The sequence below is a fragment of the Eretmochelys imbricata genome, chromosome 7 (assembly GCF_965152235.1).
Source record: "Eretmochelys imbricata isolate rEreImb1 chromosome 7, rEreImb1.hap1, whole genome shotgun sequence".
NCBI classification, from domain to species: Eukaryota; Metazoa; Chordata; order Testudines; family Cheloniidae; genus Eretmochelys; species Eretmochelys imbricata.
In genome coordinates this window covers 81,185,193-81,212,551 of record NC_135578.1, presented here as the reverse complement: position 1 = coordinate 81,212,551, position 27,359 = coordinate 81,185,193, and the positions used below count along the sequence as shown (strand labels likewise).

Below are 27,359 nucleotides of genomic sequence, written 5' to 3'. Positions count from 1 at the left end.
AAGCAACAGAAGGCTGGCATTCAATAAGTTTTAAAGTTTTAAACTTTTAAAGTGCTGTGTGGCCTTGTCTCTCCCTCTTCCACCACCCTTCCTGGTGCTTCTGTCCTCCACCACCCCTCCCGGGCTACCTTGGCAGTTATCCCCCTATTTGTGTGATGAATTAATAAAGAATGCATGAATGTGAAGCAACAATGACGTTATTGCCTCTACAAGTGGTGATCGAAGGGAGGAGGGGAGGGCGGTTAGCTTACAGGGAAGTAGAGTGAACCAAGGGGCGGGGGGTTTCATCAAGGAGAAACAAACAGAATTTTCACACCGTAGCCTGTCCAGTCATGAAACTGGTTTTCAAAGCTTCTCTGATGCGCATCACGCCCTCCTGTGCTCTTCTAACCGCCCTGGTGTCTGGCTGCGTGTAACCAGCGGCCAGGTGATTTGCCTCAAACTCCCACTCCACCATAAACGTCTCCCCCTTACTCTCAAAGATATTGTGGAGCACACAGCAAGCAGTAATAACAGTGGGAATATTGGTTTCGCTGAGGTCTAACCGAGTCAGTAAACTGCGCCAGCGCGCTTATAAATGTCCAAATGCACATTCTACCACCATTCTGCACTTGCTCAGCCTGTAGTTGAACAGCTCCTGACTACTGTCCAGGCTGCCTGTGTATGGCTTCATGAGCCATGGCATTAAGGGGTAGGCTGGGTCCCCAACGATAACTATAGGCATTTCAACATCCCCAACGGTTATTTTCTGGTCTGGGAATAAAGTCCCTTCTTGCAGCTTTTGAAACAGACCAGAGTTCCTGAAGATGCGAGCGTCATGTACCTTTCCCAGCCATCCCACGTTGATGTTGGTGAAACGTCCCTTGTGATCCACCAGTGCTTGCAGCACTATTGAAAAGTACCCCTTGTGGTTTATGTACTCGCCGGCGTGGTGCTCCGGTGCCAAGATAGGGATATGAGTTCCATCTATGGCCCCACCACAGTTAGGAAATCCCATTTCAGCAAAGCCATCCACTATGACCTGCACATTTCCCAGGGTCACTACCCTTGATATCAGCAGATCTTTGATTGCGTTGGCTACTTGCATCACAGCAGCTCCCACAGTAGATTTGCCCACTCCAAATTGATTCCCGACTGACTGGTAGCTGGTGTTGCAAGCTTCCACACGGCTATTGCCACTTGCTTCTCAACTGTGAGGGCTGCTCTCATCTTGGTATTCATGCGCTTCAGGGCAGGGGAAAGCAAGTCACAAACTTCCATGAAAGTGCCCTTACGCATGCAAAAGTTTCACAGCCACTGGGAATCCTCCCAGACCTGCAACACTATGCGGTCCCACCAGTCTGTGCTTTTTTCCCGGACCCAGAATCGGTGTTCCACCGCATTAACCTGCCCCATTAGCACCATGAAGCCCTCATTGCCAGGGCCCGTGCTTTGAGAGAAGTCTGTGTCCATGTCCTCATCACTCTCGTCAGCGCGCTGACGTCGCCTACTGGCCCGATTTCGCTTTGCCAGATTCTGGTGCTGCATATACTGCTGGATAATGCGCGTTGTGTTTAATGTGCTCCTAATTGCCAAAGTGATCTGAGTGGGCTCCATGCTTGCCGTGGTATGGCGTCTGCACAGAAAAAAGGCGCAGAACGATTGTCTGCCGTTGCTCTGATGGAGGGAGGGGTGAATGATGACATGGCTTACAGGGTTGGCTTACAGGGAATTAAAATCAACAAAGGGGGTGGCTTTACATCAAGGAGAAACAAAAACAACTGTCACACAGAATGGCCCCGTCAACGATTGAACTCAAAACCCTGGGTTTAGCAGGCCAATGCTCAACCCACTAAGCTATCCCTCCCTCTGGTATTTCAGGCAGGACTGAATCTCTTATTAAAGTTTTCAAGGTGCCCCTGACAGACCTCACCAAAACGATTGTCGGCCGTTGGTATCACAGAGGGAAGGAGGGAGGGAGGGGGGAGCAAATGAATACAAAACAAATCTGGTCTATTTCTTGTTTTGATCCACTCCATCTATCTTTTACATCTTTGGCTGGCAGCAGACAGTGCAGTAGGACTGCAAGCCATCCACATCTCCTGGCTGCTCGGCAGAAGATGGTGCAATAGGACTGCCTGCAGGACTAAAGAGAATGATCTGGTCGAGTCACTCCTAATTTAGTCCCTGCACCCATGTCTGCCCGGGCGCTCCTGACCAACCTTACTGAGGCGGCCAGGAGCACCTCGGACACGATGAGGATGATTTTCAGGCCTATTGCACCATCTGCTGCCACAAGGCAATGGGTTGCTGCTGCTGTGTAGCAATGCAGTACCGCGTCTGCCAGCACCCAGGAGACATACGGTGACAGTGAGCTGAGTGGGCTCCATGCTTGCTGTGGTATGGCGTCTGCACAGGTAACTCAGGAAAAAAGGCGTGAAATGATTGTCTGCCGTTGCTTTCACAGAGGGAGGGAGGGAGGGCCTGACAACATGTACCCAGAACCACGCGCGACAATGTTTTTTGCCCCATCAGGCATTGGGATCTCAACCCAGAATTCCAATGGGCAGCGGAGACTGCGGGAACTGTGGGATAGCTACTCACAGTGCAACACTCCGGAAGTCGATGCTTGCCTCGGTACTGTGGAAGCACTCTGCCGAGTTAATGCACTTAATGCACTTAGAGCATTTTGTGTGGGGACACACACAATCGACTGTATAAAACGATTTCTAAAAAAACGATTTCTGTAAATTCAACCTAATTTCATAGTGTAGACATACCCATAGGGTATGGCTATGCTGCATTTTAAAACCCTTGGCAGCAAATCTCAGAGGCGAGCCTAGGTCTACAGTGTCAGGCTCGTGCTATAGAGCTAAAAAAAGCTGTGTAGACCTTTAGGCTTGGGCTCTGAAACCCACCACTTTCCCGGGGCTTCTGATGCCTATGCTCTGGGAGCAAGAGGCTCCACTCTCTCTGCCATGTGTTATATGGTTAGCTAGCAGTCATGATATCTATGTGTGCATGCAGCCACGTATCGTCATGAGGTGCAGAGCTACAAGTCTATCAGACAGGCACATCGTGTGTAAAAATTGAACTGTATAAGATGTATATTTTAAAGAAAGATTTTTCTTAAATAGATCATATAGAATATTGTCTCCTGTACCTGATAAACTGGCTGACCCACAGTAGATGGCACCTTTGGTGTCTCTTGATGAGTGGTTGTACTGTTAGTAGCAGGAGATGGTGCATTCAAAGAGACATCAGTTGGTTTCTGGACTCTGTGAAATATTTAAACAAACAAACAATTTTTTCTAAAAATGAGCACTGTGCTTTTGTGAGTAGTGGATAGTATTGCATAGATGTTCTCTCTGATTATGCTCCCATAATATGCACGGTATTACAATACTATAAAAACTTCATTTTAGGATTAACTTTAGGTCTCATCTAAATCAATATGATAAAGTCAATTTCATGTGGGAATATATATGTGGAGTTAATAATTTTGTTGCATAAATTTGCCATATACTACTCAGGTGGCTGATTTAGTTTTACAGTATATTATAAAAACCAGCATGGATTAACCAAATTTGTATCTCTAAAACTGCTCCAATCTATTGTGGGGGATTGGACCAGCACAGAGCCAACTTTAGGAACAAGGGGTGCATACCATTCCTTCCTCAATTGTACTCAATACTCCTTAGGCACATGTGAGGATCTGGCTCTCAGAGTCTAACAGAAATGTTGTTGTCCACTATGACACAGAATAAATAATCTGGTTCTTAAAAAAGAGCAGCAGGAATATCTTCACTTTGACAAAAATATTAAGAATTTTGGTAGCACATTTTACAGATGTAATTACGGTTTTTTTATTTCTGCTATGTCATTTCCATTTATAATTCAGCTAACATCCTGAATATGATAGCTGGTTCTGTTTTATTTTTAGCGCTAAGTAAAAATGATTAAAACGAAGAGCCAGTCTTCTTTTTCATTTTCTTTGGGCCATATGTGCACCTCCTCTGGAAGGTATCAGAGCCTTCCCAGGGAAGCCAGACTCAAGAGTCTGAAAAAACACTGCTGCAAACTGAGTATTCAGCTTTAGGAAACATTGCTTTCTTATTTGCAAATGTGAGAATTGTTATGTTTTTAGCAGATGATGTAGTATTCATTTCCTTTAAATATAGAATATTCAGGTTCATGTGATGACAGCTGGAAGCTAAGTAGCAAGAAAAGGAAATTCTGGTTATCCTACATCTAGTCCAACATCATCCTGTTCTTTGGGGACATCTAGCTACTAACTCAGAGCAGCATTCTCTTTACCAAGAAATATAGGACTGCAGTACATGGCTTCAAAACCTAACTGAAGCAAGCAACCTGGAGACAACAATCAGGTGGTGTTTTCCCATCTTTTTAAGAGCAGGAAAATAGTTGACAGACCTGGAGGCATCAAATAGCTCATCCTATAATAATCTTGCGAAAGAGAAGAACGGTTAGGAATGAGACCCTTAGAAAAGCCATTGCTAGTGCTGTGCAAAACTTTCATTTTGAAACTTGAAGACTGGTGGAACTCTCCTGATTTCATGTAGGGCTTTTGGTAGAGCAGGGCAAAAATTTCAAATAGTTTTATTTGCCAAAAAATGCAGTTGATTGGTCAAATTCAGTTAATAGTTTCAGCCAAAACAAATTATTTTAAAAAAAGTCTGAATGTTTTATTTCAACATTTTTGAAACAAAATGTTTTGACTTTTTGTTTTGAAATGACATTTCATTTTGAAATTCAGCTAGACTTATTTAAAAAACAAAGAAGAACAACAGAAATAGGGAGTTTAAAAAACACCCAAAGCAGAAACAAAACAAACAAACAAAAAAGTTGGTACAGTCACCAAGCTGAAAAATCAGTTATTTGCTCAACTCTAGCTTCATGTCAATTCCAAAATTTGAGGAAGATTCATGAACCAAGCCAACCTGAGTCATTTGAGGCTGTATGTTCCTCTCTGTGGTACTGGCTTTGACTGACAGTTTGGCAGCCAAACTGCCAAAAAAGGCTAAGAAATCATTGTAGTTAGGTTTGGAGTTAAAGAACATCTCAATGGTTTCAGCATTCAAAGTTGATGCAACCAGGGATGCTTTGATGTTTTCAGCACATATCTTGGCCTCCAATTTGGTGACCAGATGGCACCTCTCATAATGAGCTGGAAATATACAGGCTGAAATCATGTTAGGGGCTTCAAAATATTCAGGAAGTTGCTTATGTGGGGAGTAGTTTGACAAAATGGTGGTGGAATCCTCAATTAAATTAAAAATGGCTTTACGGAACCCTCTTAACTCCAAATCCAGGAAAAGGAATAGCTGGTCTTATTACAGCCTATATATCCTTTTCATGACTACTCCTCTAATCACAGAAGGCAAGACTATTGCAAAAGCAAATGGACCAAGGCTAAGCCTGAAAGGGGAGAAACAAATCTTCCTGCAATACAAATTCCAACACTAGATATAATGCCTCACTTGTTCAGCAGAGTTCCTGCATTTTCCTGGAGTTATGCCTAGATAAAATGCCTTCCCACTGTGAGGATGGAGACACAGAGTCTTGTGGTGAAAGAGGTTCCATGTTGTTTGTTAAAATGCAGCTCAACCTATTCCTGTCCCTCTTCATTGCCAAAGAATGGCCTCTTGACAGGTGATGACAATCAACTTTGATGACACCTGGCTAGAGGCATCAGCTTGTCCTTTGTCTTCGAGGAACAGGTTTACCCACTCCCCATACTAGTCTGATAAATACATTTCAGTCATAATTTTAGCTTATGTTCATAATTTTACTTTATAATGGACCTTCGCAGGCAGAAGAGGATACAGGTATACCCTTTTCTGGGCAACATTCTAATCAGAGTCCCATCCAAGGAGGGGCTCACTCAAGCGACTCAGTCACTGATCCAAATGTGGCAACAGCATAGATGTATAGTAAATTTCTGAGTCATCTTCAACAATCTCAGTGCTTCATTACAGTTGTTCAGCTATTGCATCTCCATAAGGTGCAGCAAGCTTTGTCTTGGGATTTGAACATTGTGCTGCTCAATGCCTTAATCCAGGCGCCCTTTGAACCTATGAAATCAGTTTCATTGTATTAATTGACTATCAAAAGACGTTTTTGATCGCTATCACTTTGGCAAGAAGGTTGTCAGAGTAGGGAGCTTTTTCAGTTGATCCATCCTGCTGCAAGTTTCACAAAGATAAGGTGAATTTGAGAATGCATCCCACCTTTATTCCAAAAGTAGATTTGATTTTTCATTGAGCACAAGAGATCTCATTGCCTTCTTTTTGTCCACATCCGTCTCATCCAAAGGAGAAGCTATGGCATTAGCTGAATGTAAGGAAAGCTTTAAAGTTTTGTCTGAAAAGAACTGCATAAGAAAAACAGCCTTACTGGTCTTATTTCATCCAAAAAAAATAAAAGTACTAAGGCATCAGAATCATCAATCTCACAGTGGATATGCTGATGCATTGCTGAGGCATATAGAGCAAAACAATTCAAACCTCCAATGGGCATCAGAGCTCACTTAGTACAAGCGCTGGTGGCATCATGAGATGAGAAAGGGAGGTCTCTTATGATGAAATCTGTAAAGCTACGACATGGTCATCCCTGTATTCATTTACCAAGTTTTACAAGATATACACAGTATTCAGCTGATGCAGATGTTGACAGGCAAGTCTTGCACGCTGCAGTGCTTTCATAGAGTAGGGGAATCCTTTTCTCTCAGTGACATTATTTTGATCGTTCCCTAGGAATTTTGTTACTGTTGAAAAAATCGCACACTGAGGATCTATGGAGCTAGCCCTGAGAGAGAATTGGAGAATTTGTGGTTGCTTACCTGACAATTTCCCCTTCTTTGAAGGGATAGGTCCATGGATCCAGACCTCCTGAAAAAGGGAGATCTTTTAAACTTATGGTTACAGTTCTCTGCAGTAGTAAAATTTTTCTTGCTGAGTATTATTTTTGCAAGGTGCTGATGCAGAACGAGAGATTCGGGTTTTTTGTTTCAGAGTCCAGAGGGGCTAGCTTTGGAAGTGTCTTGAAACTGCGGGGGTCCCTGGAAAGGGGGGGTAGTCTTTTGTAGTCTTTTGTCAAGCATCCAGTCAACTTCTGGTTCTGTACTTTATGGCTACAGACAGGTGGTGACCCACACTGAGAATCTGTGCACCTACCACTTTGCAGAAGGGAAACTGCTCACTTAAACAACCACAAATTCTCCCATTTTATATTTTAGAGGTTAAAAATATTTTAAAAACTTAATCACACACCTACTTTTTTTTTTCAATAACATTTTTGGAATATCTTAACACAAGCAGTACTTACTGATCCATTTCTTCTGTGCTAATTTCACCTTCAGATTCAGAAGAGGAGGCACCTGTGGAAGGGAAAAACATTTCACATGGAATCAAAATTTTCAGTAATTTGTCTAGCAAGTACGCAAACCTCCATTATTAGGATTTCTTATATAGCCTTTTAAAATTAGGATTATAAAGTTAAAACAAACCAAAAGATTATGTGCAGTAAAAACGAAGTAATACAGTATACTGAATTAAATCCAACACTACTAATGATAAATCTTGGGCCAATACAGATTTGAAATGGGATGGATTCAAGCGAGGAAAACAGCATCTGAAGTGAATGTCTGGCTCGATGCCCCACAATTCCTCCTTAAAATGTCACTAATATCTAAGTCTTTTGACTGTTCTATGCTCTGTGGCACATGCCTTTGGAAATATTGTGTAGTCAAATAAGAGCTTATACTTAGATGTTTGGTATTACTACCACAAAAACATCAGGGACCTGTAACCACATATAGTATTCTTCGGGTTACTGGTTCCTCCTCCAGCCACTGCCCATTTAGCACTGTTTTGGTAAGAGGAATCATAGCTCCATTTGTCAGTGGCCTGGTACTCAAGACAATATCTGACTCTGCTTTCCCTGTGATCAGAATCTGTTTTTTTCTTTGAGGTGCCTAGTAGAGAATGTCTCCATTGCGGTGTCTCCTATCCAATTCCAATTGTCTTTTATAAAAGCAGATTGTGGCCCAAATCTGGAGAGGTAGTAAGCGCCTGCTGAGTACCCACAACTCCCACTGTTTTAAGTGGGTGTTGCAGGTAATCAGCACTTCCCATGATTTGTCTCTTCATTGGCAAATTACAGAAACAGAGAGAGAATATTATTAAGGGATAGTTTGTGATACCTTTATATTGAGTAGTACCTTCCTCCGCAAACAGTCTCATTGAGTTTAATGGGAGTAGTCACGGTGTAAGATACTCATTAGCAAGAGTAAGGATCTCACAATCTGGCCCTAAATACAGTAGCATGTACAAAATACATAGAAAATGGAACTACAGCAGGTTTTGCTAGGTTTGGCAATGTAATATTACATTGCCAAACCAAGTAGAAGGCACATATATATATATCCCATAAATACTCTTACACTTTAAATATTCAATTTTGGAACCAAATAGATACAAGGAAAAACTTTACTCTACATAGATATCAAAATGTATATTAAAATCAATATTCCCATTCCAGAGCAATTTTTAAAAATGTAATGATTGGAAGTAGTAAGATAAATAACTGAAAACTTGAAAACTATCTTTCTATTATATAAAAATAAGAGAATACACCCATGGAAATATATTATTACAATTAAAATGACTGAAAAAATAGAATAATGTTGTTATTCTATTACATTTTATGAGACTGAAATCACAAATGAAATTGGGGTAACAAGGTTTAAACTTTGCCTTTGACCCTTAGGACAGAGTTGAGTAAAGCGTTGGGATAAGCCATTAAAATAAACTAAGCTTATAAGAGTCCTTTGTTAATTCAGGGCCTGAATCAACTGAAGAGCAATTAAGTTTACAAAAGAGGTGCCTCTTCATTCCCATAAAAAATGAAAAGGCTCTGGTGAGGTGACCCTCATTCTATCTACACAGAGATGTAGATCCCAAAGTGAGACATCTTTAACCAATCAGAACTCAATAAAGGGTCACTGTCTGCTTGATTGAAGGCCCCCCTGTTCTTTCCCGTGCAACCACAAATATTAAACTGCATGTTAATATTTTTGCACAATTTTATTTTGTTTTCCCGTTTTTCTCCAAAATGTGGCTCACAAGGCTGAAACCAAGCAAAAGTGTAAATGTCTGAAATAGAAGGTAATTTTGCCCTACATGAGCTACAATACAAGAGTTACCTCGTACTGAGATTTCTTTATTGTCGGTAGTAGTGTTACAGCCAGTGTTTAGCCAGTTAATAGTTTTTGGCACCAAGAGCAGCTGACCAGTTAGGAGGGGAATAGTGCCAAACTAAGTTAGGTCATATAACTCACAATAAACACACACTCTTAACAAAAATATGACATAAAAACCCCTTCTGCTTAGAGTCTGGAAAGAGAGAGAGAAACCAAGATCCTATGAATTTCTTTTAAAACTTGTGAGGCCCTCCAGCTACTATGATAATGGGTCCAGTGTAAAAACCTAGCCATGATAGACAGAACTCACTTTAAGCTAAATGGCTTGGTTTTGGAACATAAGGATGGAAAATATGAGATAAGAGGCTTAAATCTGTGAAAACAAATACATTCAGTTTCATTTACAGTACATATTATATGCAGATATAAGGATCAAAGTATGTGTCGGACTTGTTTGTATACAGCTGCAAGTTGGGGATAACAGGTTAATCTCAGGCTACATTTCAGTTTTCCTTGTTGAAATAATAATTATTGCTAGAACTATCATATTCCTCAAATGTTTGTGCAACAAGTGCGAGAAAAACAGATTGATGGGGAATTAGACACATAGGTTGAGTTTTCTTTTTTCTAGAGGAGCTACAGAAAAGCACTATAGAGCGGTATAACAATCTCAGCACTTTTAGTCCCTGATCTTACAATGAGATCTGCAAGAGGTCCTGGATCTGAGTTTGTTGCAGGCTCAAGGCTTAGTAAAAATGTATTTAAAGAGCAATAAGAATACCTATATAAAAGAACTTTCAGAGAGAAAATGATAAAATGTATTAATAGACTGGAATTGTTGACTTTCCGCTGATCAGCTGTGCAGCAAACCAGTAAATTTAGTGCTAGTAAATAAAACACATCTTTCTGTTTTTAAAGATTTATAATCAGTTCATTTTGCAAAGATTTATAATGTTACCTTCTATGTATATCTCTGCAGAAGTTGAGTCTGTCCCATAGATGTTTGAAGCAAAGCAAGAATAACGTCCGGTGTCCTCTTCAAAAGCTTCAACTATAATCAATGAGTGCAGATCTCCTGACTGGATAATGTGAATATCTGGTGAGTTTTCAAGCTCCTTTCCTTCACTGTACCACCTGCAAGGCAAGATTACAGTTTATCATAACAAAAACTTGACAACCAGAAGGCAGTTTAACAACAAAACAGATGGCTTATTGCCCTAAGCAGAGAGATACCTTAGGCAAATTAAACTGACAGTTGAAAGAATAAATGGTTGATTGTTTTTGGAACACATAATTACAGCAAATAATAGAGCTACAATCTGTACAGTACTTATACCTATTAACATACTAGTTTATGTCAGACAACAATGAGGTATTTTTCCAGGCATAGGGATCTCACTGCTAACATGACAGGGGAAGAGAATAGACTCCTAATTTGAACTCAGCTTTAGTTTCTCATTACGTCATATGAATTACATTAGATTTACTTCAAAAACATTATGTAATGTACAATGTACGTTAGTTTTTGGACATATAGAAAAATCTAATCTCAAACTTTCAAGCATCTCTTGACTGACTCCATTTCACTAGCTTGTTTACGTAAGTATCTTATCGTTCAAATAGAATACCTTTCTGATATCTGTTATGTGTGGCCTGGGGATTGGAAAGATTGACTGGATCACTGCACAGTAGTAAAGATTGTTATTCTTCCTTGTTTTTTGTTGTGGTATCCATGTTTCTGGTACATGAGTTTAACAACTTTTTAAAAAGATCAATGCAGTTATGAAAGTCCAAGAGGGAGCAGATAAGATGGGTTACTCTGTGTGGGCCAAAGGAGGTGGCGCCTCATCCGCCTTTCCAGCACAGCTAGGCCCAACCCATAAAGTTCAGATCCAGATCTGAACTCATCCAAAGTTTGGGAGTGTTCAGGTCTGGTGTTTTAGTTCAGACCCATCTGTACTTGCCTGGTATAAATTCCTGATATAGAAATTTCTCTTAAACTTCATCCCTGTAAAATGTCACGTTCAGCTTGGAACAAAGTAAAGAAAAGGACTGGAATTTAATTTAACATGACTCTTTACATTGTCATGTGTTGCTGCATATTTATGACCACTTGATGATTACATATATAAGGTTAATGTTTATATCCCAAGGAAAAGAGGCTTTCTTCCACATTGTAAGACATCTCCATGGACAAGTCTTCTCAGGGGCAGATGGCCATTCAGGCAGCTGGACCCTAAATTCTTCTCTAGGTCCTGTTGCTCCATTTGCTTTTTAACCCTCATTTAGATGCTGCAGATTACACTGGGTGTGAACCTGAAATCCCAAATCCAATTTCTCATGTAAAAACAGGGATTTCACAACATTTCATTAGACACTTAGAGATATCAAATCTCTTCAGCATTTCAAAGAGCCAATGCAGTAGAAGATGCAGGAAACAAAGGAGCATGTCTAGATTTTGTTTGAAAAGCAGCACCTCAGAAGGCAGCTCCATGAGATAGGCAATCTCAGCACCAATCAGCTCACCCTTACGCAAACAAGCTGGAGGAGAGAGGAGGTCATTCTGCTGCCCTGTAATGATGTGGAGGGAATGATGGAGGAAGGTAAAAAGCAGCTGGGTTTCACTCCAAAGCAAAACTCAGATTGATGGAGGGTGGGGAGAAGGAAAGGTACTATGGTTTATTGAAGTCAGGAATTAAAAGTTCTGGGTAAAGTGCAGAAGCATCTGTTTTTAGATTTTGAACTAAACTAATTCTGAACTATAAACCTTTTGAGGTCTGTCCAGTTTATCCAGCCCAATGGTTTCCACGTATATGCAATACTGTTTCTTACAAGCAATAGTTGTATTTTCTGTTTTCTGCCATTTTTCTAATTAACTCAAAGAAATAATTAAGACTGGTTGAATAAAGTATTCCGTGGATATTATTCAGTGAATTCTGATTTTTTTCAAATACATTTGATTGTCAAATAACATAATTCCCTGAAAATATGCACTTAGTGTGCAGTGGCAGTCAAAAAAGCTAAGGGGACCATTGCTCAGGCATCAATGTTCCCTTTAATTTTTTACATTCATGCACAGAATGAATTTTGTTATGTGACCAATATGAAGGTGATGTGTCAATAACAAAATTCATGTGGTGAGGGCGGGGCTGAGGGGTTCGGAGCGTGGGAGGGGGCTCAGGGCTGGGGCAGAGGGTTGGAGTGCGGTGGGGGTGAGGTCTCTGGCTGGGGGTGCAGGGTCTGGGGCGGGGCCGGGGATGAGGGGATTGGGGTGTGGGAGGGGGCTCAGAACTTGGGGGGTGGGGCCAAGGGATTTGGTGTGTGGGAGGGGGCTGTGGGTTGAGGTGGGGGTTAGGATACGGAAGGGGGTTCGGGCTCTGGGCTGGGGGTGTGGGCTCTAGACTGGAGCTGGGGATGAGGGGTTTGGGGTGCAGGATGGGGGGGTTTAGGCTGGGGGTGGGGCTGAGGGATTTGGTGTGTGGGAGAGGACTGTGGGTTGAGGCAGGGGGTTAGGACATGGAAGAGGGTATGGGCTCTGGGCTGGGGGTGTGGGCTCTGGGCTGGCACCAGGGATGAGGGGTTTGGTGTGCGGGGAGGGGTCTACGCTGGGGGGTAGGGCTGAGGGATTTGGTGTGTGGGAGGGGACTGCGGGTTGAGGCAGGGGGTTGGGATGTGGGAGGGGTTGAGGGCTCTGGCTGGGGGTGCGGGCTCTGGGGTGGGGTTGGGGATGAGGGGTTTGGGGTTCGTGAGGGGGCTCATGGTGTGGGGGGGGCTTAGAGCTGGGCAGGGGGTTGGGGCGTGGGCTTACTTCAGGCGGCTCCTGGTCAGTGGCACAGCAGGGCTAAGGCAGGCTCCCCGCCTGTCCTGGCTCCGTGCTGCCCCCCGGAAGTGGCCAGTAGGTCCAGCACCTAGGTGGTGGGGGTCGGGAGAGGATTGGGGGGCAGGAGGCTCCGCATGCTGCTCTTGCCCGCAGGCACCGCCCCCAGGTCCTATTGGCTGGTGTGGCTGGCCACGGAGCTGGGGCTGCTCCAGCAGTGGCCGGTGAGGCTGACTGCGGGGCTACATGAGTGGCTGGCTGCAGAGCTGCTCCAGCAGCAGCTGGTGTGGTGTCTCCAGGTCTGCCTGAGCTGCTGGCCCCAGGGCCAGCTGCTTGGGACGCCCTGGGGTCAGCCACACCAGCCACTGCAAAAGTCACAGAGGTCTCAGGAAGTCACGGAAACTCTGACTTCTGTGATCTCCTTGACAGACACGGAGCCCTACTGATTGAGGTCTATATAATCATGAATGGCATGGAAAAAGTGAATAAGGAAGTGTCATTTACCCCTTTCACATAACAGAAGAGCCAGGGGCACCCATTGAAATTAATAGGCAGCAGGTTTAAACCAAAGGGAAGTACTTTTTCACACTACTCACAGTCAACCTGTGGAATTCATTGCCAGGGATGGTGTGAATGCCAAAAGTATAACTGGGTTAAAAAAAGAATTAGATAAGATAATGGAGAATAGGTCCATCAATGGCTATTAGCTAATATGATCATGGATGCAAGCTCATGCTCCAGATGTCCCTAAACCTCCAAGAGCTGGGACTGGATGACAGCGGATGGATCACGCAAAATTGCCCTGTTCTGTTCATTCCCTCTGAAGCATCTTGCACTGGCCACTGTCAAAGACAGGATACTGAGCTAGACGGATCATTTGTCTGACCCAGTATAACTGTTCTTATGATTTAACTCTTCACCCAGCTCTAGAAATAATTCAACTAAGTAAAAGCTGTATACAAGCCACTGAGAACAAGCAAATATTATCAAAGAACTGGCAAGTAAAACTATATTACAGCAAATTTAAATTCATTGTAGAAAACTTTAGGAAAGACTTTCAAACAATAAACTATACTGTGCTTGCACAGTGTCTCTTAGCACACATCATGAGGGTCAGATCATAAAGAATTTGTTTGTACCTCAGATCTTTAAGAATATGACTAAACAAATAAAATTGCTCACATTTAACACTTTAGTTGCATTAGCATGTTGGAAGTACTGCATTTCAGATCAGTTTGGGGTGTATATCAGACAGTATATAAACTCTGGATCCCCAAAAGATCTTCCTGAGAAAAGAAGGGTAAGTAGCCTATACCACTGAAAGATGAACTCTAACAGAATTATGTGCAGACTGATAAGTGAGGCCTGAGGGAGCTCTGTAACAAACACAGCACGATAGGCACGCAGGAAGAAGTGGAACTTCAATACTTATTACATAACTGAGATGCAAACTAGTTACTATTTGTGCCCCATAAATCCTAAAAGCCTAATGTGAGGACAGGGTATATTCCCTATTATTTTGAATAAGACATAGTATGAGCTATACCTGTCCAATTAATTGACTTTGAGTGTTCAGTCCTGGAACTTGTAAACTCTATCTATTCTTCAGGGGAGTTTCTGCCTTGCAGAGTGAACTCAGTTGCCTACCACACTGGCATCCTGTTAGAAAGACACTCCTTTATAACCGCAGAGTAGGATTTCAAGGCTGAATGACTGTATGTATCAGTTCTGTGCCTTTAAGTGTCAGTTTTACCTATCCACTTTCACAAATTACTAGCCTCTACTGTAACAAGCACTATAAACTGATTTAATGAATAAGTACTTACAAATTTAAAACCACCAATTACAACTGACAAATATGTAAGCATATATAAAGAAAAGAGCCCTGTAACATAATTTTATTACAACAGACTGAGAATAGAGAGAACTTTGACATATACTCAATTTTCACTTCCTAAATTTTTCACAGATGAAATACAGATTTGCTTATGTGAAATATATTCACATTGTTTTTGTGAAATTTTGCCATTGAGAAAATGGCAACATTTTATGCTCAAAGCCCTGATCTCTTAATTGGTCATCATCTAGGGAAGACTTGGATCACATTCCTGTATCCCTTCCAGTCCTGCTTTGCTCATTTTCTAGGTCTTCAACTCTTGGGTGGGCATAATTAGATGCCCTGGCATGTTTTTTCAGTCAGCAATTTGACCAGGACAGAGCTGTGATCCAATATACTGTACTTCATAGCAACCACTGATGCTGCCTCTAAGCTTCATGGACCTTGTTAAATATGTTTCAAAACACTTCTTAAAAACTCTGTTATTGGAAGCCAAATTCAGTAGTGAGGAGCTCAGTCAGAAGTTTACAAAATACCATTATCTGCAATCGTTATTATAAAAGGAGCAGAGACAGTCACACATTCCTTAAAAAGCCAAACGGACTATAGAAAATTTCCAAAATGGCCAAAGAGACAAATCTTCAAAATTAGTATAAAAAGACAAAGGCAGGGGACTGAAAATAAAGAAGCTTCAAAAGAAGCCTCTCTTTTAAAGGACTGATTGGGCAGCCTAGTACTAGAGCTATTCTACTGGCTACAGTAAGATTATATGGTTCTTTGCTCTGTGTGTGTGTTTGTGTATGACAAAGCACAGACAAAGCAAGAAACACTAAAATGGAAAGGCTATATGTGCTCCTTCTGATCAACTTTTTGAATAAAATTCTATTGGGGTAGGTCGGAATCTATTCTTCATTCCATTGTTTATCAAGTGTATTGTCATGTAAACCATTTCTTCCTATTAACTTGCATGAATGCAGTCTTCTGTTACAGAGCACTACAGATGACAATGTATAACTCAGTAACTGCTGTTCTTTCCTCTGCAGTTACTATTTCTCTCATCCCTTCAAAATGAGCAGCATAAGTTAGTAAAGTAAACTTCAACTTATGCTTCAGACATATTTCAGAGTTTTCAGACATAGGCTCAGTTTTCCCAAGAAGTATATTTTTAATCACTACTTCCATCTTACTTAAAGTTCGTACACTAATTATTTTGAGATTACAGAAACAAAACCCAAAAAGATCAAGAGTACAATATACCCTTGTAATTTTTATAAATAAAAGGTATGTTTTTACACCAATAGTCCTCTCCTCACTACCACAAATTGTAAAATAACATTTTAGGAAATGTTTTAGTAGGATTTTTCATCCATCATATAAAATGTCAGATTGTGATATAATCCTTATTAATGAACATTTTATTCTTACCATTGAAATACTGTCCATGGCAGCAATGAAATGTTAGTCATAAAAGGAGTACTGACACTGAGATACGTGGCGTGACTAAAGTATCAATACTCTCTGTCACTGACATTTTATTCCTGCCACAAATTGTGGTGATAGTTCCACTACACAAGTCAGATTCACATGAAGCCCGACCAGCATCAAACACTTATGGCCAAATTCATCTCTGGCATAACTCCACTGACTTGAATGGAGTTATATCAAAGACAAGATTGGCCCCATGGCTTAAAGAGATAAAAAACAATAAATGAGTTTTTATTAAACTCAGAAATATTTTCAACTTAATGGAGATTATATGACTTTTAAATTTAACTACAAATTAATCAATCACAGATCTATTTTCTTAAACAAAGCAGTGCTCAAATGAACCTTTTTTAGCTATCTGTGTGTATGTTAGAGAGTGTTCTCATAGAAATTTCATGACATGCAGCCTGTTTATAGCACTTCAAATCCTCATGACACTTACAGAATGGTTGTGTGTGCCAAATCATGCAATGTGATTCATAAGTAAAATTAACTTATCAGAGAGGAGCCAAACAGTTTGGAAAAAATTTAGACCTCTCTTAGCCTGAGCGGATAAGGAGGGGCCATCTGCCACCAATACGAAGGATGTATGTTATACCTACTACTTTAGTAATTAAAAAAAAAGAGAGATGCAGAAGGAAGCATGGAGAGAAGTCCTCACAATCTTTAGCTCCATGAAAATAATTTAATGGTCCTCACCCCAAATACCTATTGTATATCTGACCTGTAGCTAAAGTAAATGTGACTCACTGTTTCAGAGTTTTTTGGGGGCAGGGGTTAAATTGTAATTCAAATTAACTTTTTAAACTATACATGCTTTGGAGCAAGGCAGTTGTTTTCTATGTCTTCATGCAATGCCTTGTACAATGAAGCTGGATCTTCGGTGGCCTCTAGGTGCTACCTCAACATAAATGTTAAATAATAATAAGCTAAGTGTTTCTCTCTAGCTGTGAACTCAGTTTTGGGGTCAGTATACCCAGATTTTGTGTTGTCATTCTTTGATTTTTCCTTTTTTTATGGCATTGCATAAAACTGATATAAAATAAAAGGGATAAAGTTTGGATACATTGAAACGTCTTTGTAGATAAGCTTAACCAACTTCACCTAGTGATGTGCTTAATTTCTTAAATCTTCCTGAGGCATCTGGCATTGCCTCATTTGCCACCTGTGGGCTTATTTACACTACATTTTACACACAACCATCTTTACATTAAGCCCTGGTTGCCTCAAAGGTTTGGATGGGTCCGGATAAGTATCCAAATCAAAACAATCAAATCTTCAGAGGCTCACTTACCACTATTTTAAATCAGCTTCTTGTGCCACCCCTCTTTCTGTCCCTCACTGATTACCCACAAATACTTGCCCAATTGGTAGATTACACTACTTCACCATTTACACCTGTTTTCTGGCCCAGTTCCACCCAACATGATTTACACTACTATTTACATTACCATTGTATTCGTTCCATAGTGTTTTATTTTTCAATTTGACTTATGAATGTCAGACATATCAAAATTCCAATCATGGACTTCTGCTCTTTTTGTATTTCACCTAGTATCTAAACTTCTTATCTCTGTAACATCATCTGACCTCCACCCATTCAGTGTGGTGCTTGGTCCCCCTCTAATGGTGGTTGCTGGGCTACAGGTATAGGTTGATAGGTCTGCAGCAGCCTTGGTTGACAGAGCAGGATCTTTTAGCTCAGGCAGTAGAGGCTCATACTTTTATATCCTGAGGTCTTGGGTTCATTCCTTATGGATGATGATCCACAAAGGGGCTCTGTGTTACACCTTAAAAATGGCTTTCCTGTCCCTGGATGGCTGTTGTCCAAGTTTCAGAGAGAACTCCTGCAGAAGACACTGAGTGGGATTGGTTTGGCCAGTTCTGTAGTTTGTAATTTTTAGTAATTACAGTTACATAATTAGCATTAAAATACAGTAAATTATTTAATTTAATTTTGCAAGTCTCTATGTTACATCCACTAAATGTAAGAGTTCTCATTTAGAAAGAAAAATTACAATATTATAAATGCAACATTAAAATATAGATACAAAAATGTATCTATATACAACTTATCTATGTAAGTGTATCTATATATAACGTATGTATCTATAAATACACATATATATATTTATATATATAAGTGTATCTATATACAACGTATACAAATCCATGGTATGCCCACATCTTGAATACTGCATACAGATGTGGTCTCCTCATCTCAAAAAAGATATACTGGCATTAGAAAAGGTTCAGAGAAGGGCAACTAAAATGATTAGGGGTTTGGAACGGGTCCCATATGAGGAGAGATTAAAGAGGTTAGGATTTTCAGCTTGGAAAAGAGGAGACTAAGCGGGGATAAGATAGAGGTATATAAAATCATGAGTGGTGTGGAGAAAGTGAATAAGGAAACCTTAGTTACTTGTTCCCATAATATAAGAACTGGGGGCCACCAAATGAAATTAATGGGCAGCAGGTTTAAAACAAATAAAAGGAAGTTCTTCTTCACACAGCGCACAGTCAACCTGTGGAATTCCTTGCCTGAGGAGGTTGTGAAGGCTAGGATTATAACAGGGTTTGAAAGAGGGCTGGATAAATTCATGGAGGTCAAGTCCATTAATGTCTATTTGTCAGGATGGATAAGGAATGGTGTCCCTGGCCTCTGTTTGTCAGAGGGTGGAGGTGGATGGCAGGAGAGAGATCACTTGATCCTTGCCTGTTAGGTTTGCTCCCTCTGGGGCACCTGGTGTTGGCCACTGTCGGTAGACAGGATACTGGTCTGAGCCAATATGGCCATTCTTATGTTCTTATGTTAAAAATATCAGTTAAGTCCTTCCTTATAACAAGTACAAAATATTCTTACAATGCCACTTTTACAAACAGTAAGTCAAGTGCTGAACAAACAGAGTGTAAAGAAACTTGATCATGTACAGGGAGTAACTGGATTATTAACCCTTTTTCTTGAAGTAAACAAACAGTGAGCTGGAGTACTTGTGGCACACGGCTGTTACTCTGAAACAATGAGCTGTAGCTCATGAAAGCTTGTGCTCAAATAAATTTGTTAGTTTCTAAGGTGCCACAAGTACTCCTTTTCTTTTTGCGAATACAGACTAACACGGCTGCTATTCTGAAACAGTTTCATGTTATACAAGTGTAAAACTTGAAAATGGAAAGGAGAAATGACACTGCAGCAAAGCCTAGGTTTTCATCACATTGCACTCTATTTCCACATATAGTAACTGAAACTTATAACCACAAACACATGAACAAGTCACTGCACATGGAATTAACCACATACAGAGTGGCACTGTCAAATCAGGTGCAAATACATGGCAGTATATCAATACCATTAAAAAATAAGAGAGATATGTTCCAAAGTGACTCACACCTGAGACAAGGAGCCTGTCTACACAATGAGTTAGCGTACAGCAAGCCAGGATGTGAATCTACAGTGCACGACCTTGTTGCATACTAACTGGTTGTATGGCCCTTACTACAGCACACTGGGAGTTCTGTAATGCTCTTTGCCATATTCCCATTTCAAATAGCAGTATTTCAGAGAACACTATAGACACAACAAGTGGATACTGAATACTGCTGTACAAATGTAACTTTAAAAGAATGATTTTTATTGATGTCTCAGATGGTTCTGGAGATATAAAAGCTGAGCTAAATAAGGGAATTTTGTGTTTGGGTTTAGAGGGAAATTTACAAATGAATTCTGTTGCCATCAAATAACTCATATTTTATTTGTATACATTTTCTGGGGTAAAAGTTGTCTCCCTGATACCTCATTGTTGCTATAATAACATGCTTTAAGTGTTCTCACCAGAGCTGGTCAAATAGTTTTCTAAAAATTAATGGACACTTTTGCAAACAAAAATGCCAAGTTTGGTTTGCTACGGTTCGTGAAGTTGTATTATTTATTATGAATAGGTGTTCAGACAACTGCTGGGCATTTGTGAAAATATCTGTGAATCCTAAAGTTTGGAAAATTTTAGCACAAATGATTATTTGTCTGAAAATTCATACTGAAGTATGTTATTTACTATTCATTATTCATCCTTTAAAAAGAGTTTTTGTCAGCCAATCAAAGCAGAAATTATATCATGTATCTTAGCTGTTCCATCACACAATGGAAACAATGAATAGTCAAAGTGAACAGTTTATGAACAACTCAGTCTGAAAGTTTGGAGTGTTATTGCTGTGTTGGTCCCAGGATATTAGAGAGATCAGGTGAGTGAGGTAATATCTCTTTTTGGATGGACTTCTGTTGGTGAGAGAGACAAGAGACACAGAGCTCTTCTTCAGGTCTGAAAGCTTGTCTGTTTCACTCATCTTGTCTCTTATAGTCTGAAAGTTATTTTTCTAATTATTCAGCAAAAATTTACAAATGAGAAATATATTTAAAGAAAATCATCACTGTATGAATAATTCATTAGGCAAATAAGTGGCTAAATTAACATTGAATCATATGCATAATGAATAGTTCAATCAGGTCTAGTGGTCATAGAGTAGACAGTGTCCCCTCCCTACATTACTATTTCCAATCAGATCCCTTAGGAAACTTCCAGTCCCCACCCCTCAAATCATTCAGGCAGTCTCAGGGATGAGAGGTTCAGTTCAAGACTCCAACCTCTAATATGATAATCAGGATATTTTATCTCAAACCTCTGACTTCTTCCATCTTGCCATTGAGTCAGAAGAACTAGACTGTCTGATTTCTTGCTACTATTGCCCATTTGGTGGCAGTTATTCCTATTAATCCATCTGTCTCTGATGGAAATTCTTTGCACCCATCTCTCTGCAGTACTGAAACTCGTTGATTTAGAAGCACTGAAATCATGATAACATTTTGGATTTAAATTACTTGTTTAGAAAAGTGCTTGTTCAGCAGCAGTAATGACAAGCTAACATGTGAAAAGTAAATCAGTAATAACAAAACCCACATTGCAATCCCAATATCTGCTAAAAGTTAATTGACATTTACCTCAGATAGTGGCTACAAAAAGTAAATGCACTCTTGGAAAAAGAAGGATCACTATCATTTGCTTTGAAGCCCAGCAAAAACATAAATCAAAATTGTAGCTGCAGACAACCCACGATACTGTGTTCCTTTTAGGCATTCTTCTCTAGGTCATCTATTCCACCACTTTGTGTGCAGAAGGCCAGTACATTCTGTCAAGATGGCTGATACCAGCAATGTGAACCGAATGTCAAATGATAAAGTTAGTTTCTATTCTTTCTTAATACTATCTTAACACAGGTTTATGAATCAGAAAAGGAACCTGTTTAAACAACATTTTGTGTTGACAATCATTCTTTTTTGACGTCAGTGGAGTTATTCAGATTTACACCAGTGTAAATGAGGTCAGAATAACTCTAATAGATCAAACCAACATGATGGAACTAAGCACTTCTAAACCTGGAGTTTCAAAGTCCAAATCAAAACTTCCTTCAAGTCATATTCATTCAAATTTGGTATTTGGATTTAGGAATTATAGGTTCCAGGCAATAGCTTGTATCCAAACCTCAGACTAGAGGTTGTAGTTTGAACCATCTCTTCTACACAGTTTTTGAAATAGTCTTTGTAGGGGTATATTTTTAAGACCCAGGTTGTACCATAGAAACAAATTACCTTTCTGCCACTCAAATACTCCATCAGAAGCCATGCTGTCACATCCAACATGACAATCCATGCCCTCATTCCTCAGGCTACCTTCCACGAGTTACTACTGACACACTCTCGTATTAACTTGTGCCAGAATGTCCTACAGGCCTAGGAGTGGTGGGGAGGAGGGGGGTGAATTATGATTTGGAGAGAAGCCATTGCCCTTCTCTAACCACAGACTATTAAAGCAATTGAGCATTCAGAGAGGGGCTTCTGCAAGGTTAGGGGAAGGGACAAGCATTCCATGAACCCCGCATTAAGTTCTGCTTCATGAACTGGTGATAAATTCCTGCTTTCCAGAGGCTGCTGACTTTTTTGTATCTGTCTTTCTTGGCTATTAGAATATAGCTGTCTGCTCCTTGCATAACTTCTCAGCCATTACATTAACCAACCACACACCTTCTTAAAAAGTGCTACCCTCAAAGTAGGCTGATCTCCAATACTTTTTCTAATCCATGGTCAACACATTTCAGCATCTACAGGCAACAAGATACCTTCTTTACTGTCATTGACAGCTCTATACACCAGGCCAAAGATACCCAATATTTTTAGTGAGTTGTATGCTCAAGTCCCCATAGCTCATTGGAAGTTGGTCCACAAGTAAATTATTTTCGGATTTTATTTTTCCTGGAACTAATGACTATGAGTAAGTCAGGATCATTGTATATGGAAATGTATAATATAGACCGATGCAATCAAGCAGCACAAAATACCACATAATGCTCTCACTCATTCTCACAAAGTTACATCTCATAGGACCCACTTGTCTGGCTCCCAGTGTGAGTCAGTGTGGGTCTTGTGGAATTTTTTAAAATGTATTATAGGAAAGATCCTTGAAGGCAAAGTGCCTGGACAAGTCAGCCCCGGAGTCTTTGGAATCTGAGAAGTTAGAGATTTCTTCAAAGTAGGGAATTTGTATCTAGGACTTGGCAATGTTTCCCCTCTAGTCTCTTCAGGAAAATCAACTCCCTTACACTACTATCTTCTTTCATCCTCTTTCTCTTCTACCAAACAAAGAGCTGAATTCAATTTGGCATTTGTGATGATGGAGGCTGAACAAGAGGAGTACAAAGAAAGGCTCAGAGGAAACTGTTAATCAGAGCAGTGAGTTTGGGCAGGGAACATACTGGAATGCACATTGCTACCCATTAAGATGCTTCCCTTTGATTTCAGCCTAGAAATAATATACCCTTACCTCCTCTATTAATAACAATCAGTTCCTGTGGAGGAAGGGCACATTATTGCTATTGAGAAACTTAGCAAGAAATTCTTTGTGGCACCATGGGTTGTGACCTGGTTGGGGGTTCAGAAGCTAGGCTCACCAAGAATAAAAATGATCTGGCAGTGTCAGATAAGAGTGGAGCCCCATACATTTCAGGACTTAGAATCATAGAATCATAGAATATCAGGGTTGGAAGGGACCTCAGGAGGTCATCTAGTCCAACCCCCTGCTCAAAAGCAGGACCAATCCCCAATAAAATCATCCCAGCCAGGGCTTTGTCAAGCCTGACCTTAAAAACTTCTAAGGAAGGAGATTCTACAACCTCCCTAGGTAACGCATTCCAGTGTTTCACCACCCTCCTAGTGAAAAAGTTTTTCCTAATATCCAACCTAAACCTCCCCCACTGCAACTTGAGACCATTACTCCTTGTCCTGTCCTCTTCTACCACTGAGAATAGTCTAGAACCATCCTCTCTGGAACCACCTCTCAGGTAGTTGAAAGAAACTATCAAATCCCCCCTCATTCTTCTCTTCTGCAGACTAAACAATCCCAGTTCCCTCAGCCTCTCCTCATAAGTCATGTGTTCCAGACCCCTAATAATTTTTGTTGCCCTTCGCTGGACTCTTTCCAATTTATCCACATCCTTCTTGTAGTGTGGGGCCCAAAACTGGACACAGTACTCCAGATGAGGCCTCACCAATGTCGAATAGAGGGCGACGATCACGTCCCTCGATCTGCTCGCTATGCCCCTACTTATACATCCCAAAATGCCATTGGCCTTCTTGGCAACAAGGGCACACTGCTGACTCATATCCAGCTTCTTGTCCACTGTCACCCCTAGGTCCTTTTCCGCAGAACTGCTGCCTAGCCATTCGGTCCCTAGTCTGTAGCTGTGCATTGGGTTCTTCCGTCCTAAGTGCAGGACCCTGCACTTATCCTTATTGAACCTCATCAGATTTCTTTTGGCCCAATCCTCCAATTTGTCTAGATCCCTCTGTATCCTATCCCACTTCTTGTCTTCTTGGAAGGATTTCTCATAGCTGAAACGTGGCCAAAACCAAAGGATTTGTTTGTAGATGCTCATTCCTTTGTTCTTATTACAGAAATGTGCTGCCGTGACTGCTTCTTTCTGAGAAGTAGCAATTCTTGGGGAAAAAAGCTGGGAGAGTGGAAGACAAAGATTTTTTACTACAAAAATCTCGGTATGTCTTTCACTTGATGCTGAAGCCTGTTATTCTTGTGAGAGAAATGATAAACCTAGTTGGGAATGGCGACTCTGAAGATGCAAGAAAGACCCTGCAATATATTTTAAAAGGGACTTCTAAACTATGAAGAAAATAGTAGATGACTGTCTGAGCTATTGGGCTATTTAAGATACTGTCAATATTAATTGGGAAATAAAAGTAAATAGCATGACTTTTCGTTAGAGGATAGGTTGAATTCTCCTTTCAGTCACTGTGATGCATCCTCATTGCAGTCACTGGGGTTGCACCCAGGTGACTGAGAACATTTAGTCTATGGGCTATCTTTAAACAAGTTTAGGTTGAGAAACACTAATAAAATCTGAGAATTTGAAGGTAAAAGTGAAAATTTTAATAAACTATTTCCCAATCTGTGTCCCTGGCATATAATGTTTAGCACTTTTATAGTGCCTTTCATCACCAAAGGTCTTTACAAATATTACCTAATTAATCCTTGACATTCCCCTGAGATGTAGGCAGAAACTATACCACATGGTGTAGCTGTTCAACCACATGGGTAACAAACAGTGATTAGTTAAAGCATTTCACAGTTGAAGACTCTAAGGTTACGTGACTTTCCCAAGGCTACAGAGGGAATCCTTGTCAGACCCTGTATTAGAATTAAGAAATTCCTGGCTCCGAGTGTAATAACTGAAGAGGGGATTTTTAATCTCTCATCATTTATATTATGCATTTATTAGTGAAAACCTCTTGGTCATACAATCTTGTACTTACTCAACCCAAATGCATTCAAACTATAGCAACAAGAATCATGCACATAGCTATTTTCACCTGGTTCACTTTGATTAATCACTCAGTTCCCATAAAAAGAACAAATCTTTCTCAGAAAGGAGATAACACATTTTCTAATTACAGAAGTGTAGCTCTTAACAGGTATCTCCTCTACAATTCAGAGAAAAAGCATGCCCCCTAAATGTCTTAAGTTTAAACAGCAACAACCCTCTGGATGATTTAAAGAAAGCAATTGTTTTTCCTAATTAATGTTAATAACCAAGATCAAAGAATTTCTGCTACAAACTTTTAAAACATATACACAAAACCATCTTAGAGGTGTAACACATCCACCTGCCATTACAGAAATGCAAAATGGCAAAAGTTGAATATGTTTACCTGACTTCAGGTGCTGGAATTCCTACCACAATGCAGTCCAACTGCACTTTGGTTCCTTCAGGAACTTCTCTGCTTTTCAGTTTTTGTGTAAAGCGTGGTGGCTGTCCGATGGGCTCCTCAAAATATAAAGATGTGGGTGCTGCCTCTGTTCTTAAGTCTGTACTTTCTAATTGATTTATAGCTTCCAAGTTTTCCTCCTGTTGATCATTTGTTTTTTCAAGTATATGCTCTGCTTTATTATCCAAGTCTTGAGGTACTGGAATAGAAGGTCGTTCTCTCTTTTCTGACAGCTTTGGGAAACTAGGGCTACCTTCTTGAGCAGCCTTATTTTTAGATTTTTCAAGTTTGCTCCTGTAGTTTTTGCACGTTTTAGGTCTTATTCTTTTAGAATTATGTGCTTTGAAAAGTGAAGAAAGCTCCTCAATAAAATCTGCTGCCTTGTTTAGGAATTCCTTTTTGGATTCTGCTTCAGAACCAAACTGTTGTTTCTTTAGATCCTGAGTGCTCTCTTTGAAACCTTTTGTTTCTGTGACATGATCCAGGCAAAAGTTTGAGTGGAGACCATTGTCTGAAGTTGGCAAAACTGTGGACTGGGGCACTTGTTTGTTTGAAACTGTTTTTCCACAGTTTTTCACTTGATCAGAGCTATAATGTACATGTGTCTGTTGCTCATCCTGTTTTTCAAGTGGATCTTGATCAATTGCTTGTCTTGCCAGATTTACACTTTCATCTAATTCTTCTTGGCTCAAAAAGGCAGAGAGATCTGGAAGGTCATCTTGGCCATCTACTTCCTCTGAAGCCCCAGAAGTACTGCCATAATGGAAAGTGTGTGGAGATGCTTCTGATCTACTTCTTTCACTGTTCCCTTGATGTCTGGTTTCAGCTAAATAACTCTCTCTCAGAAGTTGAGATATTGAAGTGGAAGATTCTAAACTGTTGTCTTGCATGCTGTCAACAAAAAGGACAAATAGGACCACACCTCATCAATAGTAAATTAGTTACCAGCACAGAATTATATGCGTCTGAAAAGCAGAACACAAAGATTTTAAATTGTACTTCTATTCTAAACATTTTCTTTTAAAAATGGGCTCTTTTTATTAAATAGACCTGTTCTTGTGTAATTCAGAGTCAGATCTGCTTCCTTTGTGAACTAAAATCAGTTTTTATTACTTTTTACTCCTGTTAGACTTGCAGAACTATTCTATTCCCAGGTAATAGGTCAAGAAAATTGTTAAATAACTTCCAGTTGCAAAGCCTTTATGGTTGACTATGTGCAAGCCAGCTTTGACTTTTAGATTTGATGCTGAATTTGTAGGACTGACAATTAGGAGAAAAAACAAACAAACAGCTTTACGGTACTTATAAACTGAGCAACTTTGGTTTGAAATCACTGAGAGTCAATAAGTATATAACCCCACAAAGTCAATTTTTGGGGTTAAAACACACTCTAATGGCAATTTTTCATTGAAAACTCATAGAAAATAATATATTAAGTACATAAGAATAGCCATGCTAGGTCAGACCAATGGTCCATCTAACTCAGTATTCCGTCTCTAACAGTGACCAGTGCCAGATACTTCAGAGGGTATGAACAGAACAGGGTAATTTTGAGTGATCCATCCCCTGTCATCCTGTCCCAGCTTCTGGCAGTTGAAGCCTTAGGGACACCTGGAGAATACGGTTGTGTCTCTTAACATCTTGGCTAATAGCCACTGATGGATCTATCCTCCATGAACTTATCTAATTCTTTTTG

General features: G+C 40.3%; 1 protein-coding gene across 1 annotated transcript in view; it reads right to left on the bottom strand.

The window, feature by feature from the left end:
- The window catches only part of MYPN (myopalladin), a 90,384-nt gene extending 63,831 nt beyond the window's left edge, over positions 1–26,553 (bottom strand). The window contains exons 1-5 of the mRNA XM_077822842.1: positions 26,169–26,553; positions 25,607–26,114; positions 10,161–10,336; positions 7,327–7,378; positions 3,143–3,257 (exon numbers count right to left, since the gene is read on the bottom strand). Of these exons, the coding sequence (XP_077678968.1) occupies positions 3,143–3,257; positions 7,327–7,378; positions 10,161–10,336; positions 25,607–26,114; positions 26,169–26,553 (1,236 nt within the window). The remainder of the gene's footprint in view (positions 1–3,142; positions 3,258–7,326; positions 7,379–10,160; positions 10,337–25,606; positions 26,115–26,168) is intronic.
- Positions 26,554–27,359: the final 806 nt, after the last annotated feature.